The 22473-nt window shown below is 35.5% G+C and overlaps 1 protein-coding gene across 1 annotated transcript; it reads right to left on the bottom strand.

The window, feature by feature from the left end:
* Window positions 1-1134: 1134 nt before the first annotated feature.
* Window positions 1135-17188, bottom strand: LOC128025192 (neuroligin-4, X-linked-like). The gene is made up of 5 exons (XM_052611276.1): window positions 16855-17188; window positions 9985-10573; window positions 7838-7990; window positions 3116-3301; window positions 1135-1928 (listed from the first exon to the last, which is right to left on the bottom strand). The coding sequence occupies exons 2-5, from the start codon at window positions 10400-10402 to the stop codon at window positions 1135-1137; spliced, it is 1551 nt and encodes a 516-aa protein (XP_052467236.1). The 5' UTR covers window positions 10403-10573; window positions 16855-17188.
* Between the last annotated feature and the right edge of the window lie 5285 nt (window positions 17189-22473).

The raw sequence follows: 22473 nt of genomic DNA, 5'->3' as shown, positions 1-22473 counted from the left end.
ACTCGCCAAGGTCACAAAACTCTGGACATTTGATAGTACCTACGGTACCAAAACCACTAAAGGAGGTAGAGCTTTTTCACATTTGGCTCCCAAACTCTGGAATAGCAGCTAAGCTGATTAAGTCTCTATTTGTTTCTCTGTTTCTGCCATCCGATTCACATCCTGTGCTAACTACGATTTACTCAAGCTCCAGTCTGGATCCAGAACACCTGAGAAGAGATGATGCTGACCCCTTAGAGGACCCCAGATGATGCCAACCCTGAAACAACATACAGAACTACCAAAATTTGTAATAAGTTTGACTGCAATATATTATCATTGCTTATCAGTGTTCATCATCTGTTTGATTCCATAATTAACTGAATTTTACCGTACATTTCTGCCATATGCACATCAATTTGATATAGTCACCAAATACATTGCAGAAACTTAATTTTCTGTAAAGCTGCTTTGCAACAATTTTTATCGTGACAAGCACTATTTATATTTATATATATATACAAATAAACTTGAATTGAACTGAATTAGTGATGTTACATTTTATTGCCTACCAGCACCCTAGCAACTGCATAGTTACACTGTAGCAACCACCCAGAATACATTATCAACTGCCTAAAAACACCTAAGCAACAACAACAAAAACGCTGCCATGAAAGGGTCAATTAGTGATGTTACTTTCGACTGCCTAGAAATACTCTAGGAAGTAGGAACCACCCAGAAAACCCTAGCAACCAAAAAATTGTTGAAAGCAGCAATTAAATGGTCAATTAGTGATGCTACATTTGATTGCTTAGCAATGCCCCAGCAACTGCCTTGTAACACCCTAGTAAAAAAACTATTAATGTTAATGGGTAAATATTAAGTAGAGGACAATTAGTGGTTTTACTTCCAACTGCCAAGCAACACTTTAGCACCCACCCAGAACAATCAGTCATTTTATTCTATATATAATTTATAAATTAATGTATTATTTTATAAATTTTTAATAAAATAAATTTATTCCATTTATCCATTTTAAATTGAAAAAGTTAATCTGCAGCCTTTATGCAGTTTGACAGCTTTTTTATATTTTATTAAAACTATTTTCTTTAAGCATTTTATTAAAACAGCTTTTATTAAACATATGCGTCCTACTCACCCAGTTTTGGCGAAGTTCGTCCAGTATGTCATGACCACGGCACTCAACATGATGTCATTCTTGGAGAAGTTGCAGTTGAAGAGATCCGTGGGGCCGATCATGGGGATGCCGAAAACGTATGGAAGTTCGTCTCCGTGCGCCGAATCAGCCCAGGCAGGCTTCATGTCACTCTGGCAGTGGTGATAAAAGGCGTAAAAGTATGTTGGCGATCCGTACTGCGCATGCAGGTCTGCCGTCGCAATGGCCGGCGCCACCCACTGGTGATCTGTGAAAAGTGCAACCAGTGTTTTTCGTCGCATTTCTGGGTTTTCCCTATCGGCCCAGTCTGTGTACATGAACTTTATGGTTTCCCGCAGGGTGTCCTTTCCTTCTGGATAGCCGTACAAATGGTCGACAAATTCTGATATGGCAAACTCAAAGTCATTGCTTGTTATTCTATCCTCGCTGTCTAAGATCCCGTCTACGAACTTGTAGCCTTCACCCTGGTTTACTCCTAGCATTATATCATAGTTGAGGAACTCTCCCTGTTCCATGAGGATCTGTGGGTCATCCGGAATGACATCTCCATCGATCACGGGTCCGAAGGCGATATGGTATTTAGAGGGGGTGATGTTCTGCTCAATCAGCTCCTTGTAGTTTTTGTTTTGGAGGCACTCGATCAGCTCGACAGTGTCGTCTTCGTTGCAGCCCACCTTCTCGGCCAGCATGCGTGTGTACTTGGCCGGCTGGTAGTTGACGGCCCAGCTGGAGAGAGCCGTCCCACTCTGGATGATAGCTTTCTGAAACAGATCTGGGACACAAACGCTCGCTGTCAGAATAATATAAATTTTTAACATTTAAATATCATGATTCTTCAATAAGACTGGGGAAAATACTTCAATTGCGATTTAAAATAAATCCAGGTTTGCAATGTTATTCTGTTTCTATGTCAATTAGAATACTTAAACTTTGGTTATTAAATATCAATATGGCTTAATAATAATAATAATAATAATAAACCCCTAAAATGTTGGTAAAATAATACTTTTATAACACCAAAACACTAGATACAAAAAAAATAAGAAATATTGTGTTTTTCTGATAAAAAAACAAATCCAGGTTTGTAGCGCATCTATTATGTCAATTATCATATAAATAATTTTGTGATTATATATAAATATTGATACAAAATAATAATAATAAATGACAATTATTATTATTATTACTATTAAAAATAAAAAAGATTAATAAAATAATGAATTATAAAAAAGAAGTATTATTTTTACTTGTATTGTGAATCTTTTTTAAATCCAGGTTTGCTGAATTTGTTTTTGTGATTATTTATAAATTATAATATTAATAATCTTGTGATTATATATATGTCTACAAATTAATTATTATTATTATTATTATTATCATTATTATTATTATTATTATTATTATTATTATTATTTTAGGTATTATTATTATTGCAATATTTCACTGAAATTAAGTATTTAACAAATGATATAATAATTGTTTTATTTTACATGCATACATACTGTAAAATATATACATACAACTGTAAAAAAAAATATTTAAACCATCAAACTTTTATTTTGATGTAATGTTCTCCCTGTTCTAGCTAGTACTTTTCTTAACAATACTTTGTATTGCTTGCACTTCTAGTGTTTATTGCCTCCCTAAGATGAATGGCTTGTTATATTTTTCATTTGCAAGGCACTTTAGATTAAAAAAAAACAAATGAAAAACCACAGGGAGCCATTAAAACTTCTCTTTTGTTGATCAGCACTTCTCATTACAAGTTTGGAAAGATGGTTTGCATTTGCTGTGTTCCCAAATGCATGTTATAAATGACCTAAGCTCAAGTTGACATGTTTGTGTAGAGCAGCATTTCCTCTGAATTTGCTATGCAATTCATAAAGTGTGATTTCAGAATTTTGATTAATCATGCAGCCCTATATATTGATGCACTTCATCTTGAGATCTCCAGCAGACCTTCAGAGTAGTGTGAGAGGGTCAGCAGACTGACGCAGGAGGCTCCTGCTCCAGAGCCGAAGATGGTCACTCGCTCCGGATCGCCATTGAAAGCCTGAATGTTCTCCTTCACCCAGCGCAGAGCCTGGATCTGATCCAGCAGACCGTAGTTCCCTTTGGCTGCTTGATCACCAGTGCTGAGGAAACCTGAAACACAGAGACAGCCGAGAGATCAGGACACACTGCAGTGCACGTTCAGATATTCATCTGTTTTTAACTGAGGTTTATTGGGATTATGAAAATGTCACTACTGATTTAGAATGACTGAATCAACTAAAACAAAAACAAACAAACAATAACTGAAATAAAAGACAATAAGTACAGTATAATTTATTTTTAACTTTATTTAAATTAAAATTAAATAAAAAATAGAATTAAAACTAAAATAAATTCAAAATGAATACAAACTACATGTATGTGTGTATATATATATATATATATATTGTTGTTGACAAGGCAACATTTCATCTAATGGTTTAATTTAACAGTTACAAACTAAAATGAAAACCAAAATAAAAATTATATAATATTATATAATATATCAATTATTTAATATGTAAATAAATACACATGCCTTAAAAAACAAAAATACTAAATCTTTAAATTGAAATTATTATATATATATATATATATATATATATATATATATATATATATATATATATATATACACACAGTAAAAAAAACTAAATTAATTACTTTTACTAAAATTAAAATGAAAACAGAAAATGCAAAAAAAAAAAAAATCTAAATATTTATTCAAAAAAATACAAGAAGAATAAATAATAATAATTTTTTGACTGTATTTTTTGACTGTCAAAAATCATTTTGGAACCTTTTTTTTTTAAAGATCTTATCATATACTGTATTGCATGTACTTGCATGTATCCATCCAAATAGCTTCTGCAATGAAAATTAATGCAGGTAGTTCTTTAAACGAAACATCAATTGTTATAATTAACATTAACTTTTTAATTGTCTGTTAATTTCACTGGTCTTCAGCGGTTACGTCACATCTACGTCTAAATCCCCCACACGCTCTCTCGATGCAAGTATCATGAGCAGCTTGAGATATGAAACCGCAAACTCAATCTCCCTTCAATCTGTCCTCGAGGATCATATCATATCAACACTGTCATCTGTCACAAGCTTCAGGTAGATCACCACGACACTAAAAACCTGTTAATGCATTTATCCTTCCTGTAGCTCAAGCACTTTCACCTGGAAAAAAACTAAAGTGCAGTGTCTAAACTCCTTGTCAATAATTCTGTTATTTATTGATGAGCTTCATCCATCATGTTGGTGCATCTCTGAAGACGCTGCATTATTAATTCCAGCACCGTGCACAAATAAAAACCGCTTTGGCTGACCTTCACCTGTGATGCACACACATCTCCTGACTCCAGGCCAGCTCTTGATAAAGGTTAATTGAAGTCCTCGTCCGTGATGTAGGACTTTCAACTGGACAATTTATTCAAGAGGAATAAACACTGGAGTCCTTCAATGAGCCATGCAGCCATTCCCACAAAGACGGGGCTGTTCTGCTTATCTATGACAGAGAGGAGCTAAACGAGCTCTTTAACATCTGATGTCTAATGAGATGGATTCTGATGTCATCTGCTGATTTTGTGGCACAATGCCGTGAGGGAAGCAGCATTTATCATGCACTAAATGAGACTCGTCCTGCTTGTTTACTCATCGCTGAATCTATCAGAGACGCTTCTCCAGTGAGAAGATGAATTATATACACTATAAAAATACTATTGTGCATATCCACCTTAAAAAGTCAGCTATAACTCTATTTGATATTGGCATTTTTTTTTTCGTTTAGGGTAACTTGAAATGTTAATATAACAAATAAAATAAAATAAATACAAATAATTGTAAAAAAAAAAATATATATATATAAGTATAAAAACTCAAAAAAAAGGCTAAATTTGCACAAGTTGTAGAAAATACAAATATGGGGTAGATAATATTTGCAATGTAGTTAACTGTATACAGAAAGAAACAAAAGTCTTATTTATTATTTATTATTTTAATTATATTAATATTTAATATATGTTCTCATAATGTTGAGAGATTAAAATTTTTAAAATGCCCTTGTGATGTTATTTAAATCACATTAAATTGATCATAAGTGCCAGTAAAGGTTTTTATATAATGTTACAAAAGATTTCTGTTTCAAATAAATGCTGTTCTTCTGAACTTTCTGTTCATCTGTGAATCCTGAGAAATAAAACACATCACAGTTTCCACAGAAATATTGTGCAGCACAACTGTGTTCAACATTGGCAATAATCAGAAATGTTTCTTGAGCAGTAAATCATCATATTTTCATGATTTCTGAAGATCATGTGACACTGAAGACTGGAGGAATGATGCTGAAAATACAGCTTTGATCACAGAAATACATTACATTATAACACAGATTCACACAGAAAACAGATGCTTTAAACTGTAATAAAATTACAATTTATTTTCAGTATTTTTTATCAAATAAATGCAGACTTTCTGAGCAGACGAGACTTCTTTAAACAGTAGTGTATTTCAGTTAAATTCAGGTTCAGTTCAGTTTTACTCCAAAGCAGCATTTTAGAAAATATAATATAAGAAAGATTGACAGAAAAGGGATGTAAAGCAGATATAATGGACTTTCTGGCTCCAAATGAGCTCCGTTATCTGTAATCACCAACATCTGAGCAGAACAGTCACTTACGCCGTCTTTACAACATACATGTTCAGCCTTGAGATTTCATGAAACGTCAGCTGAATTTCAGACGATCAGGAGAGTCGTGAGACGCCGCTCGCTCAAACAGACGCTGACAGATGAAGATGTGTCCTTCTCCTCAGACCTCCAGCCTGGATCTGTGCCTGCTGGATCATTAGTCCATGAAAACACTCTGAGTCTGAGATCATCTCTGAACAACTGGAGCCAGAGAGAGAGGACACAAGGATCTCTAGATCTTGATATGAAATAGCTCCATCTAACCAGCTCCATCTAACCACTCCAAGATCAATCCAATATGGGTTTATACACTGCTACTGTTCCTCTTCTGCTCAGCAAAGCTGCATTTATTGACCAAAAATACTGAAAGAATTCTGAAATATTATTATAATCTAAAACAGCTGTTTTCTGTGTGAATCTGTGTTAAAGTGTAATTTATTTCTGTGATGCTCCGCTGTATTTTCAGCATCATTCCTCCAGTCTTCAGTGTCACATGATCTTCAGAAATCATGAAAATATGATGATTTACTGCTCAAGAAACATTTCTGATTATTGTCAATCATAATTTTTTTTTTTACTTTTGACTGGTAGAGTGTATTTTGGACAATATTTGGTAATCACAACAATTTTGAATGTGAATTTAATGGTGGACTTGAGACATCCATCTCTTCATCCAGCTCGTTCTGAACATTACTCATTAATAAGGAGATGCTTTGTTCAAATCATTTGGTACAAAAGATCTGATGATTATGACCTAAAGTGCCTCTGGGAAGTGTTTGGATTTAATTCCACACGGCTTCTCCTTCTTAAAAGAGGGATGTTGTTAAAAGCGTGATTATTCATCTTTAAATCAGTGCCAAGAACCTCAGAACCTCCAACTGAAAACTGCTCCAATATTTAGATGAGAAAGAGAGACAGTATTTGCTGAATTCATCAAGGTCACCGCATTCAAAAGAAATAAAAAGAAATACAAAGATATAAAATGAATTGTTCTGCACCAAACATATAAATATTATAAACTGGATGTGTGAATTCAAATCGAATGAATCATAAATCTGCACACTTAGAATGCAAATTAAGCGAGAGCTGCTTTGTGTTCGTGTTTATAAGTGTTCTTTGTGTTTTAATAATCTTTTAAATCCTCACCGTGTTCTTCTGTTCACAGAAACAGAGTTAGAAAAGCTTTATTGTATGAAGAGGAATCCATTTTTGGCAGAACTTGTAATAGCAACCTTGCAGTAACAACATTCATTGTGAAAATGAATAAAAGATGACCACCTGAGGCTTTCTAACGTCATCTCTAACGTACTGTGTGTTCACAGGTTTCATTATCTTCAGCTTATATGAACAAAAATAAAAATAAAGACATCTCCTTGGTTTACCAAGGGTAGATTTATTTGATCAAAAATATTGCAAATATTGTAAAATATTAATATCACTTAAAATACCTGTTTTCTATGTGAAAATGTGTTAAAATATAATTTATTTCTGTGATCATAGCTGAATGTTTAGCATCAGAGTCACATGATCCTTCAGAAGAATTCTTATCATTTACAAAAACTAAAAACATTTTGTAAAAATTACTTAAAGTTTCTTGAAATAAAATAACCATTAACAAAAATAATATAAATCTTAAAAATATAAAAGAAAAAATATTTAACTAAAATTAAAAAAAAAATTTTGTTACTATATATATATATATATATATATATATATATATATATATATATATATATATATATATATATATATATTAACTAAAACCAAACACATAAAATTATATGTGGAGACTGTGATATTTTTCAGGATTCACAGACGAACAGCACTTTTGTATCATGTCTTTATTGACACTTTTGATCAAATAAATGCATCCTTGATGAATTAAAGCACTCATTTCTTTCAGCAGCGGTGTAAGTGAGATCCTGATGGCGGTGTGAATCAGTTTCTGGACTCACCCAGCACCCCGAGCCGGTAGTTTACGGTCACGACGATCACGTGACCGTAGCTGGCCAGGACGCTGCCGTCCATCATGTTCCCCGTTCCCTCCACGTATGAGCCGCCGTGAATGTAAACCATGACCGGCTTCAAGCCCGTGTCTTCATGTGCTTCTGAAACAGAAAGAAATCTCTTCAGAGAACAGATCAGGCAGAAATAAACCAGTAAACACTGACAGATGAACTCTTCCATTAATTCATCTCAGTCTGTGTGCATTTAGAGGAAATATATGAACGTTTCTGTGTTTAATAGAGTTGTCTGAGGTCATTTCTAGGCGTTTCCTCACAAGCTTTTAGCTGCTGGTGTTTTATATCACATCCATTAAGTCATTACGTTCTCCATTAGACACGAGATATAAAACAGAAAACACTGGAGCATTTCTGTTCACTACTGAGGGAACTCAAAACACAGACAATTATGAAAAACTGCTGATGTTTCCATTAAGTATGAAATATGAAACAGTGTTTAATGAGAAAGAGGATGTTTACTCTTATAAGTTAACGTGTTTCCCAGGAGCGTTTCATCCAACCATTCTCATGATAATTAAAATCAACTTTAGCAAAGATTATCTTCACATAAACACAGCATTAGAGGAAACATGTATATAACAGCTGATGTGAGTTTCTCTATCATCGTTTTAACCCTCAAATCTCAAATAACTCAATCTCCTCATGTCTTCTGTCGTCTGATTGATAGTTTAGAGTTTTTTTAATAAAAGTTCACAAATGTCCAGCTTCGGCTGGAGCTCCTGGTGTCAGATCGTAAGTGATTGTGATCAAGTAAAGGTCAGAATAAGGTCAGTAATATCTCCAGATGAACTCTTCCTGGACTGAAGCAGCTCAGCTTCTCTTGATTCTCCATCATCATGTTTCAGAGTCTCAAATCTGATCCTCAGGATCTTCTGAGGAGCTTTACTTTCACTGTTCCTCAGCGGAGGAATGATCTTCACAAGCCTCCAGAACATCTCACATCTTCTGAGGAGAGTTTATTTCTTCAGCTCTCCATCACTGTGTTATATGTGTGGATCATTTACATCTCATTTCACTGAGACACATCACTGGAGATATAGAGCATCTATCTATCTATCTATCTATCTATCTATCTATCTATCTATCTATCTATCTATCTATCTATCTATCTATCTATCTGTCTATCCGTCTGTCTGTCTATCTATCTATCTATCTATCTATCTATCTATCTATCTATCTATCTATCTATCTATCTATCTATCTATCTATCTATCTATCTATCTATCTATCTATCAATCCGTCTATCTGTATATCTATCTATCTATCTATCTATCTATCGTTCTATCTATCTATCTATCGTTCTATCTATCGTTCTATCTATCTATCGTTCTATCTATCTATCGTTCTATCGTTCTATCTATCGTTCTATCTGTCTATCTATCTATCCACACACAAACACATATACAGGTGCATCTAAAAAAAACGGATTATAATTCATCATGTGTTTCATTATATTCTGCTCCTCGAGGCGATGCTTGAGTTACTGATGAATCTACCAGAGCGTCACAGTTTGGACATCAACTACTAAATCATAATTCCATCTTCTTAAGGAATAAAAAACATATTTAGTTACTGTCTATGTGAGAAACAAGAAGCGACACACGGAAATAAAATCATGGCAATCCCATGAATACATGCACATGATCCAGCCACTAGTGAGCTGCCTATAGACAACATGTTAATGCATCACAGACACACTTCTGTTCAACTCATTACAGCAGCATGTAATCAATCCTTTGTCAAGAAGTCATATGGCAAAAAAAATAAAAATAATAATAATTCTTTGCAAGGATAAAGCATGAGAACCAGTGATGATAAGTCATTCGGTACCAAGAAATATTTCTGAAGATCATGTGACACTGAAGACAGAAGTAATGAAGCTAAAAATACAGCTATATATAGCAGAAATAAATTACAGATTAACAGATATAAACACAGAAAACAGCTGTTTAAAACTGTAAAAATATTTCCTAATTTTTACTGTATTTTTTATTAAATAAATGCAGCCTCAGTGAGCATGCCTTTCCAATATATATATATATATATATATATATAGTAATGTATTTTGCATGCTGTACCTTCCTCCGTGGGCACGTAGATGTTGAGGAACAGACAGTCTTCGCTCTGCTCGTGTACGTACGTCGCGACCGTGTCCAGGTTTGCGGTAAACCACACCGGTAACATGTCTGTGAGCAGCAGCCGGTCCTCCAGATACTGCGGACACACCGGAGCGAACTGTGTGGCGTTCCTGATGCCGGGCCACGACGCCGGCGGCTCCGGGGCCTGAAACCGCCGCTCTCCAGTCGGGGCCATCGCATACGGGACGCCCAGATACTGCTCCACGGGGCCCAGGATCTCACTGGCCAGAGCCACACGCAAGCCACGCAGCTTCCCGTAGTTTGTGCTGACGGTGGTGAACTGTGCTTGCTGACAAACGACGAGCGACAATCCCCAAACCACAGAGATGACCCGAAGGATCATTCTCACACGAAGCATGTCAGAGGAGTAATCCTCACAAATGTGTGACTGCAGATCTGTTCGTCCTCAGACCAGCTCCTTCTGCTGCTGGTGTTGGGCTGCTTCAGCCCTCGAGTCGACGGAGACGGAGCCGGCCATGTCTCAGAAACACAACTCAATCCTGATTTAATTCCAGTCAGAACGAGTCGCCTGAGGGACAGAGAGGAGCACACTGAAATTAGGATTTATATCAGAAATAAACTCAATAGGGCAAGAGACACTAGATGGTCAAGGACAAGAAGGGGGTTTCATGCATCAAAACAATAAAGTAATCCAGGTTTAAATTTCTGAGCAAAAAATAATGTCTATCATACATTTGTACCATGATAAACAGAATAAATATCATTCAGTGTAACAATAGTTCACGTAACCAACCAGAATCATTAGATTAATTAAAGTTATTGCAATATAAACACTGCTCTTAGATCAGCTCGAATCAGCAAGTAAATATTGCAATGATTTTAAGTTCCCTTGTCTCATGACTTGTGTTCTTATCAAACAGTGTCTCTGTAGTGATTGGAAGTGGTTTCGTCAGTGTTTGCACACAAGATTACATTTATTTACTCTAAGAATCTCTTCAAAAGCCTGAAAACCGTCCTCTCATCTCTGCATTATCCAAATATCTTCTTGGTTTGACTCATTAAACTGGACAGACTCACAAACAAATGCAGTCTGTGGTGTGTCTCTTTTAGTCAAAAACTAGGTTCAATTGTTAGCATCCTGGAATGATAACACAACTATGATTGCTTAAATATCTCCGAACACTCCTGTAGAATCTCAAAGCACTTCTCAGTGCATCATTAGCAGATTCACCTCTGCATTTCAATGCATTCATCGCTCTTAAAACATCACGCTGTCTAACTGTAGCGCCACCACAATACTGCAGTTCTCATGGTGTTTTTGTGTCCATGGAGCAGCTGTGAAAACACTCTACCATCCATTACAGTGAAATGTTCAGTGTCTTCACTGGCAGGGAGAAAAGTCCAGGCTGTCTAACATCGTAGGCCGTATAACTCTGGCACATTCATTCAGCAGTCATCTGAACGCTCAGAGCCATTAACAAAGCTGTCAGCCAGACATCTGCAGCGCTTAACACATCTCATCTGTGGTGTCCACTGCGTAATGATGAGCAACACGGCCATTCACAGCTAAATATACCATTCATGAGGATCCTCGGCTCGTTTAACAGTTAAAACATTCTTATCATCATCAAATATTTACCTGCTGTCAAAACAAATCAAACATGAACCCTTGTTTTCAGAGATTCTATCTTGAATATAACAATAAATAAACAAATGGCAATGACAAAATACACATATACGCCAGAGGGATTCTTAATATCAAATTTGCATCTCTGATATTTCATATTTCAATATTTGAACATGACAAGAAGAAATAAGTAAGAATAAATTGTGAATTTCTTGCACTGTAAATAAGCTAATGCAAAATAAGAGTAACTTTTAATTTGTTATCAGTTACAAAATGCTTGAATATAAATATATTAGGCATCAACAAGTGAAATAATAAAAAAGCAAGTATCAAAATATAAAGTTTGCTTCTTGCTTTAAGAATGTTGCAGTATTTGTTCAAATACATACAAATAAATTATCTTTTCACAGTTTAAAAAACAAAAACTTCTGAGTCTGTATTTGTATTGCTGCTTTTTCAGAAAATTTATTTTGAACAAAGATATTAAGCATAAACAAGAGAAATAACAAAAAAAATCCAGAGAGATTCTTTGACAAGTCCTAAAAAATCATATTTGCTTCCTGATTTAAGGACCTTTATGTATTTGTACAGGACAAAAAGAAGTAAGAATAAATTGTGACCTTTTGCAATATAAACAAGCTGAAGCAAAACTTCAGAAGAGTAACTATTCATTTGTTATAAAATACATAAAGTGTGAGTTGTGCATTTGTATTGCTGCCTTTTCAGTGAATCTATCTTGGAGACAAAGATATGACGCATTAATCAGGAGAAAACGTGATAAAACTAAATGAAAACTAATGCGTATTGCTTATTTTGGATACATTTTCTGACAACAAGCCAGAAATATCACATTTGCTTCTCTAATAAATATCTTGCTGTAAGCATGATTAGATATTTGTGAGGAAAAAGACAAAACTAAGAACAAATTGTTGATCTTTTGCAGTCTTAACAAGCTGAAGCAAAAATTCAGTAAGTATCAGTTTGTTATAAATCACAAAGTGTGAGCATTTGTATTGCTGCTTTTTCAGAGAATCTGGAGTATAAAGATATTAAGCATAAATTAGAAAAAAAGGAATAAAACTAAATGAGAATTAAATGCAAAGACAGAATACACTACAAGTTCAAATAGATTCTCTGATGACAAGCCAAACATATCAAATTAGCTTCTTGCTTTAAGGATGTTTAGATATTTGTACAGGACAAATGATTAAATTGTTATTTATTTTTTGCTGCAGTGTAAGCAGAATTAGAGTAACTGTTGATTTGCTATAAATTGCATAGAGTTTGAATTATGCATGACACAGACAAGAGCATTACATAAACTACTACTGATCTTAAATGAGTCAAATCAGGACTCGATTAAAATAATTGAAATGAAAGGTGCTGTACATCGAGTCTCTGTTGGGTCTGGCAGAGCAGCAAGCTGTGTGGAAATGTAATTTTCAGGAATATAATATTCTCATCAGCAGGATACTAGAGCAAAAAAATAAAAACACTAAACTTTTAATTAGTTTTCACACAAAACCTTGACAATCACAAGCACCCTGTTCTTGGCAGGTTTGGACGTGTCGCTGTTTTCACATCGTTCTTTCTCAACCTGCTGATTCAAAACGAACAATGCTGCTTCTTTACAGTCTGTGTGCTCAGCTTTAACTAGAAAATGTTTAATCAGGTTCTTTGTGTGTTTCATGCATTCATGTAGATCATGGTGCTCGCAACGCCAAGGTCATGGGTTTGTTTCCCAGCAAACGTAGCTTGAATGCAATGTACTGTAAATCACTTCGGATATATGCATAAATATAAACGTATTGCACATGTTCAGATGCAGTGATGAATTTGAGATTTGAAACATCAATTTCCATTATTTTACATTCATTTGTGATTAAAGTCATAGTTCAGCCAAAAATGAACATTTGCCGAAAATGTCCCATTCAGATTTTCTTCATCAGATTTGGAGAAATGTAGCATCTTAATGCTGGATGTGTTTCATCTTTTGTCTTTTGTCTCAGATGTTAACTGATGGACTGGAGTGCTGTGGATTATTGTCATGTTTTTATCAGACTCTCATTCTGACGGCACCCATTCACTGCAGAGCATCCATTGGTGAGACACTGATGCAATGCTACATTTCTCCAAATCTGATGAAGAAACAAACTCATCCTGATCTAGGATGAACTGAGGGTGAGCACAATTTCATCAAATGGTCATTTTCGAGTAAATTATTAGTATTTTACAATGCATTTATCCTGCACTCACGACGAGACATTTGTAACCAAATCATGTGCACGGCCTGCATGCTGCCATCTCGCCGAGTGAATCACCTGAGCTACTGTATGAATGTCATGCAGCACAAGTGTAACTACAGCATCAGCCAGCAGGGGACCTCTAATGAGCCCTTTGAATTATAATGCCTGCAGAAATGTCTGGACTGAATTTAATGTAATTACATGTCTCCAATAAGTGTGTGTTTGTGTGCATATGAGAGATGCATGCAACAGAGATTAATATGCTCAAACATCATAAACTAAAATACACAGGAAATACAGTAGGTGTTTAAAAAAATATATAAAAAACATTTACTCCTGCTATAAAACCTGTTTTATAAAGCTTAGGATATAATGTGTGTTTAAAGGAATAGTACGTAGCCTCGCACATGACATGCAAGAAAAAAATAAATAAATTGTGTGCATTTACTATTCGTTTCCTCAATTTGCTAATTGAGGGAACAAATTAATAAACTGTGCACACAATTTATAAATCGAGTGAACAAAATAGTAAATCGAGGGAAAGTAATAGTAATCGTATGCATGGTTTATTAAATTGAGGGAGTTAATTAGTAAATTGTGCACACAAATTATTTATTTTTGCTTGCATGTCATGTGCAGGGCTCCGTAGAATGGAACTGTTCATCCCCAAAAATATTTTTTTTCTTCTTTCTTTCTGTGGAACACAAAGAGAAATTATTTTATTCATACAGCAATGCTCTCAAATCTCTTTCTCACTAAGCTGTTATTCTTAATTTTAGTCATACACTGAAACAATGGCATAGGATTTACTTAGAAACTGTTATTTTAATTTTATATACAATATTTTAATTTACATTTCAAATCTGTTTTTTTTTTTCATCTTAGATAGGTTTAATAATTTTGTTGGTTTTTTGTCATTTTTAGTAGATGAGAGTTAAATAATAAATATTCACTAAATATTTCACTAATATATAGCTGAATTAAATGATATATATATATATACATACATACATACATACATTTTGCTTGGAGTTTAGTTTATAAATGGATTTTATCTTTGTTCCAGTTTGTTACAAGTATTAACCCTGCTTTGAAGCAATTTTCACTTCGAAATATCTAGTAAAATTCACAAATAATTACAAAGAAATGGCAAGACTGACAAAAACTGACAAAAAAATATGACAATTTGGAAAGGTACTGTATGGAGACGATGGAGATGATGATGTGTGAGAAAATGACAAAATCTTTCATTTTTTGTCTGAACAGTTCTTTCAAAGCTGAGGTAATGCTTGTGGCTGTTCTTTTGTGACACTTTTAGAAACTATCTGAAGGGGCTGCTTATCCCTGCAGGGGTCCCTGCTCCTGTCTGCTGAAGCTTTCTCTCCATGCTGGACGCGTCTGCTCCTCTAGACACAGTTAATAATGATGCACCTGTGATTCACACACACACACACACGCTGCAATGCAAATCATCAGACCTCATCTACTGACAAACGCTTTTGATTTACAATCAAACTAATGCATCTCACCTATTTTACAAGTGATTTAGTCTCCTTTCACACTTCATCTCCATTCATGCATCATGTAGATGTACACACTGTAGTACCAGCTGCTGGTTCAGAGATTTCATGTTGAGAATCTAAAAAGATGCTTTATCTGATCACTGATGAGCACCAGTAATCATGAATAACACTAACATTAATGGCAATGCAAGCACACCAAAAGCTGTATGTGATCAGCTGTTTAACCCTTTGATGCAAACGGTCAGATCTTCAAAAAGCCACTATCATCATCATCTAAACCACTCTTTATTACATATGACTATCTTCATATATACATATAAACCCGGATGAACAGTTGAATCAAGAATCTGTAATATTTATCATTATTTTCAATTGCAGGATGCAATTTTCTCAAAAACATCATTTTGAAAGGGAAAAAACATTAAGATACTAACATTATATGATCAACTGTACATTTTAACCCTTTGATGCAAATGTCCAATACAATGGTTAGATCTTTTGGAGCATTTTAATAATATTTCTTTAAAAAAGTGATGCAAGAACTTCTGTATGATTTTGGAATGCAGCTAGACATGCAACTCTTTATATACAATAGCAATTATTATATTGTCATTTTGATAAAACAGAACACTGAGATGCTAAAATTAATTTGCAATGCACACCACCCAACATACTGAATATGATCAACCATATATTTTAACCCTTTGATGAAAATGTCCAATACAATGGTCAGATCAGCAAACAAAAACACACTATAATCATCTAAAACCCATAATCATATGGCCAACACATATCTGGAAAAAAGTGGTGATGTACCAAGAACCTCTAGAATAAGATTTTCTACTGCAGGATGGATGTGCAACTCTCTCAAAAACATCATTGTGACGTTCTTATTTCGAATAGCAATGCATCATTAAGATGGGATCTGTTTTGATCATGCATGCATCAGAGGGTTGATAGAAGTGGGTCTTTGCATTGGAGCACAGGCCGTTCCTAATAAGCCACCAATGGCACCTGCTTTTACTGGGCTTCTGGAGCACCATCTAAATCTTAATGAACGAAACGAGGCGAAAAGCCTAGTATTCATTGTTTTTCCGAAAGAATGAAGCATGAACGCCGTGAAAATCGATGTGAATGTGTAAAGTAGGTTATTAATTCCCTGACAGTCAGCTCTTACCTGTTTCTCCCGGTTACTGCGATCTGTCCTGCGACTAACGCCTGGACAAGCCTTCACTGTCCTGCACTTCTTCATCAGCTAAACCCAACACATGACTCAAACATGCATGTTCAATCTGCATCGCTACACTGTGTCGTTTCCGTGACTCAAAGGATGGTTACGCGTCTAGATGATGTATAGAAAGTCGAGAAAAATCTGAGGAGGAAAACATCTTTATACAGACACACGCAACCTGCGGGGAAATAAGAGAACGCATTATTACACACAACTGCTTACCTTCAGATCGGCATGAAAAAGGTGGAAAACCCTTAAATCCGTGAGAACAGGGATAAAAACCGTCCGAAGGAATTAAATATGCGGAAACTGACGCCAACAAGCAAAACCTCCAGAAAACACAGCGAATATTCAGCGCTTCTCAAAAGGATGGAAAAAACGTCCTCGCAAGGGGTGGAAATCACGCATTTAATCCCGCACACGAGAATCTGGGTCCTCTGATCAATGCCAGGGTCTTCATGCTCTCTCTCTCTCTCGAATGGGAATCATGGTCTGACTGCATTGAAGCTCAGCCAACACAGCGCTTGAGAAACGGCAGGACGCGGAGGAAGTGATGCTCGTGTCTCAGCACGCACCTAAAACCGTTTAGACTGTGTGCAGCATCCAGATGCGGACTGAGAAGGGTTAATGCATCACTGCATTCGAATTCAGGTCCCAGTTTGAATTTGAATTCATGGAGTTGGAATTACAATTAACGAATAATCAGTGGCGTAGCCACGGGTGTGCCAGGGTGTGCCTGTGCCACCCACAGTGGCAGGTGGCACACCTAAAAATAGATGCAGAATTATTTTTTATAGTCTCAATAAAAAATGTTTACTAAACTTGGGCTATTGTTGTTTACTTAAAATATATATATATATTTTTGTTCGCAACTCGGTTGATTCAGATCGGCACTTCGGAGCATGTTCGCGACTCGGTTGATTCAGATCGGAACTTCGGAGCCTCTTCGCGACTCGGTTGATTCGGATCGGCACTTCGGAGCATGTTCGCGACTCGTTCGCGACTCGGTTGATTCAGATCGGCACTTCGGAGCATGTTCGCGACTCGGTTGATTCAGATCGGCACTTCGGAGCATGTTCGCGACTCGGTTGATTCAGATCGGCACTTCGGAGCATGTTCGCGACTCGGTTGATTCGGATCGGCACTTCGGAGCATGTTCGCGACTCGTTCGCGACTCGGTTGATTCGGATCGGCACTTCGGAGCATGTTCGCGACTCGGTTGATTCAGATCGGCACTTCGGAGCATGTTCGCGACTCGGTTGATTCAGATCGGCACTTCGGAGCATGTTCGCGACTCGGTTGATTCAGATCGGCACTTCGGAGCATGTTCGCGACTCGGTTGATTCAGATCGGAACTTCGGAGCCTCTTCGCGACTCGGTTGATTCGGATCGGCACTTCGGAGCATGTTCGCGACTCGTTCGCGACTCGGTTGATTCGGATCGGCACTTCGGAGCATGTTCGCGACTCGGTTGATTCAGATCGGCACTTCGGAGCATGTTCGCGACTCGGTTGATTCAGATCGGCACTTCGGAGCCTGTTCGCGACTCGGTTGATTCAGATCGGCACTTCGGAGCATGTTTGAGATTTTTTTAAATTCAGATCTGGACATCGAAGCAGGAAGTGTTTGTCAAACAGTTAATTGGTGGTAAATGAATATTTGGACTTGAGGCTTTTTTTACTTGTCGATTCAGCATGTACATGGACCCACACACAAAGGTGGACACACTCTAGACTTAATCATCAGTAGGGCTCTAAACTTTTCATCCTTAGACCCCAAGAACTTTTATTTTATAAAATAATCATGAGTTATTTTTCCCCCAAAAAAACAAAAAAAAAACATGTCGTTTATGATCAGCAGTTTGTTGTTAATCAGTGAATGTGGGGAAAATATATTTTAAATGTTACAGTGCATTTGCAGCTTTTTTTAAATGACACAATTAGAAAGTCTTTGACATTTTAAAATTACTCACGAGCCTTACATGATGCAAAAATGTGTTTGTTTGTTTTGTTTTGTTTTGTTTTTTTTTTTGGGGGGGGGGGGGGGGATTCAATATTGGTTAAAGAATGTATGTACTGTGAATTTAACCCTACTAATGTTGGTTCCTTAAAGAACTCTTCAGTGAAACAGCTTCTAATGGAACTTTTTTTCACTATAAAGAACCTTTGTGGTTCCATGAATATTAAAGGTTCTCCAATGACACAGTCCACTGCATGTCTTCAGAGTGATAGATTTGAGTTCTTTTGATCCAATAAATAAACTGTTCCGTTTAAACACTAGAGATCTTTCGAACTATTATTCCATATATCAGGCTTTATAGGGTTAACGGATGAATTCTCTGTTAAACACTTCCTGACTGTACTTTACTGTAGCACAGTGGGAGATAGTGAAGGGTAAACTTACTCTTTCTGTGATGAGGCACACTTCGAATGACCCCCGAGCAGCACATGGAGACAGAAACTGATGGATTCATCATCTCTGGCATCAGGTAGGAGGTTAAATTAGTTATTGAACCAGCTGCAGCTGATATCATCTGTTTAGCAGTCTGGACAGGCAAACACATTATTGCATTTATCATAATGTCCAATGATTAAAGCCAACAAATCAGCACAGGAATATGGTTTGGCAGGAGTCTGGAGAGAAATCACTTGATCTTACATTCATTATTATATTAATACATGTACAGTGTGTGGGCATATGAAAATACATGTGTGAATGTTGGGGAACAGTGTGGATAAAACAGAAATTTTACAGCATGGAAGAGACTGGATCTCTGGAAGAACTAATTAACATTCTTGGTAAACATTACAGCTAGAACAAATACATTTAAATACATTTAACAGAAATTTTAAAAAGATAAGTCACAATTATAATAAGATAATACAAAATTTACAAGAAATTAAATCAGATAAAGCTATAATAAATAAATTTTAAAAAATATAATTTAAATTTAAATACATTTTAAATTAAAACAAAATATAAAAAATAATTCTAAATTATATATTATATATATATTAATTATATATACAATTATAATAAATATTATATATTATATTAATATTATATTATACAAACGATAACATTATAACGATTGGTTTAAAATGGGGTCAGATTAAACAGTGTGGAAAAAAATACATGTTTTTAAAAAATGAGAATGACAAATGTGGCATGAATAAATCATGTATTTATAGAATTCACGAGGAACGTAATCCAAGGCTGTTAAAAGCTTTCTGTTGAGAGTTTTTTTCAGTTCCATACCATTAAAACACTCCTGAAGAAATCCAGCGTGCTGTAAGAGAAGTGTGAATGTGAGAAGTGTCCAACCGTGTACAAAAGTGCTGGAAACATAACTCTGCTCTTCCAGTAAACAGGTGATCACCAACTGGTCTGAGCAATGATCACGTGTTTGGCATGCTGCCTCCTTTATACTGTCTATTTCCTGATTCCTGTCATGTGATCAGTCACATGACAGACAGACCCAGAGCAACTTACAGACACACATTACAATGGTTAAGAAGAATCAAATGTCTAAGAAAACCTATTAAAACAAATATACATAAAATTAATTTAAGACATTAACACCGTCATTTTAATTGTTTATAAATCTGAAGCTGCTTTAAAACTATATGCATTGTATAAAGCGCTATCAAATAAATATATTCAAAATGCTTTCTGTAAAAATCAAACTCACTGCATGCTGCTTTCTCCTCACAGATTTGACTGTTTTTATCTTGACATCTAGATTATTCTGCATGTCTTTGCATCACTGATAGCTAAGAGTTATCAACTGAATTCAAAGACGCTGCTTGTATTTTTGACAAACAAAGAGAGTTCAGTCTTCAAAGACAATGCTGTCTGCACACAGGCAAAGCTCTTATTGATAAAGTGCACCAAACCAACTTTTTACGCTCTTAATCATCAGTCTCTCTTGTTTGTAGTCTGAGCGCACGGCGAGTCCAAGGTGCCTTTGCTCACGTACAGCATCACCTTCTGCTGGAGCACACACAGAATACAGTGCTCCTGCTTTAACATCTGATGCTTCAGGCTTCACTGCATCACATTACAGCATGCCAGTCAAAGATTAAACATCATATTTACTGCACTTCAATCACAGCAGCACACACTCACACACTGTTCTTCATCAAGGACTCACCCACACTTCAAATAAACTCAAACACTTCAAGCACTAAAAACTTCACAGTATTGTTAGAAAGCGCAGGTCGCTAACACTTGTTTTACATTTCCAAGCGTGTTTGACTTTGGTTTTAAAGGCTGTATGTACTGTTGGAGTCTAGTTTGTTTTGTTGTTTTAGAGCGAATACAGCCGGTGAAGACACAACAAGCCTGTGAGTTATTATGAACCATATTCATGCTATTATCATACACAGACTCAGACAACTGTGAACAAACTGTCTCATTAAGAAACAATAATTCCCCTGGAAATTATTTTCCAGGGCATTTTCACAACATCAGAGGCAAAAAAGTAGCTGTAAATAATGACTACTAATAATGCTATTTATTCTATCAGAATACAATTAATGACAGTTTAGTGTTTCACATGCAACCAATGTCATTTGTTTTTATAGGAATATTGTAATAACACACACACACACACACACACACACAGACACACACAGACACACACACACACACATTTTAATTACTTCACCAGAAAGCAAATCTCATTTGAAATGTTCTTGATCCTCTCAGCGCTCTGTTTCCAGATTTAAAGCATTTCCAGCCAGAACTGAGACGACATTCTGTTTGAAACTGAATTTTCTCGTTCATGATTAGTTCAGATTGAAGAGAACGCCTTTATTTTCTCTTTGATGAGCCCAGTTCTCGTGCAATAAATGCCTGAAGATTAGAGATACACATTCATGTGTTTGAATCCACCTGATTGCTCATTAAAAGACCTTAATAAAAAACACCTCAGGGATGAATAGAAATGACTCAGGGACCGTTCATTCTCATTTAGCTGAATCCTGCTGTAGTTGAAATAGCAGTTTATTCACAGTCTCCCACTGTGAAGGATGTGGGTTGCATTATTTTTATAAAAGCGCAGTGCAATATGAAGACAAGAAATCAGGTAAATAGGGTAGAACAAATATTACTAATAAATCATCTACAGTAAGAGTTGCAAACATTTTTGTTTTTTGCATTACAAGTATTTACAAATAATGGTTTTCCCCATATGTTTTGCTTAAATATGCAATTAAAGCATTATCTGAATTAAATATGAATAGGACATTGGATGAAGCCAGGTTCAAATTTTTATTTGTTGAAATAATTATCCCTCCATAAATAAGAAAATACTGTCAGCAGCCTGAATGAATGAATGAATGAAAGTACATTTTCATGTTTTTATGTAAAATCCTTTAGAATATCAATAGAAATAAAACTGAAAAATGTTTGGTGTACTGCATAAATCATAAAATATACTGTCAACAAAAAAAACAACAACAACAACAACAAAAAACTACATATCTTTAGAAATAAAATGTAGTATAAAATCAAGTGTATCATATATCAACAAACCCTTAATAAAAACCTTAAGGATAAAAACCTTCAGAATACAAAACAAAGTGAAAGGGCTGCTAAAGTGAAGAATCAAACTCATTTTAAGAGAATAGCATTTAAAGATATATACTGTAAATGAGATCTACAGAGTACAAAAATAAAATCAGGTGAATTATATACAAATGTCCCCTCTAAAAAAACTTTCAGAATATAGATAGAAATAAAACTGTTAAAGATTGGTGTGAAGTAATTTAAATCTACCAATTAAAAGAGATAAAGTGTCATAAAATAAACACTTACATTTGTTTCTTTTTTGGATGCA

The sequence above is a fragment of the Carassius gibelio genome, chromosome A12 (genome assembly GCF_023724105.1).
Source record: "Carassius gibelio isolate Cgi1373 ecotype wild population from Czech Republic chromosome A12, carGib1.2-hapl.c, whole genome shotgun sequence".
NCBI lineage: Eukaryota > Metazoa > Chordata > Actinopteri > Cypriniformes > Cyprinidae > Carassius > Carassius gibelio.
This window is presented reverse-complemented; position numbering and strand designations above follow the sequence as displayed.

Bases quoted from the DNA above. Each gene is read 5' to 3' on its own strand.
- LOC128025192 (XM_052611276.1), bottom strand. From the start codon at position 10,402: ATGCTTCGTGTGAGAATGATCCTTCGGGTCATCTCTGTGGTTTGGGGA. The intron at 7,991-9,984 runs GTACAGCATGCA...TTTCTGTTTCAG, and splicing joins CTACGTGCCCACGGAGGAAG to AAGCACATGAAGACACGGGC. The intron at 1,929-3,115 runs GTCTGCTGGAGA...TTTGTGTCCCAG, and splicing joins CCTCTCACACTACTCTGAAG to ATCTGTTTCAGAAAGCTATC.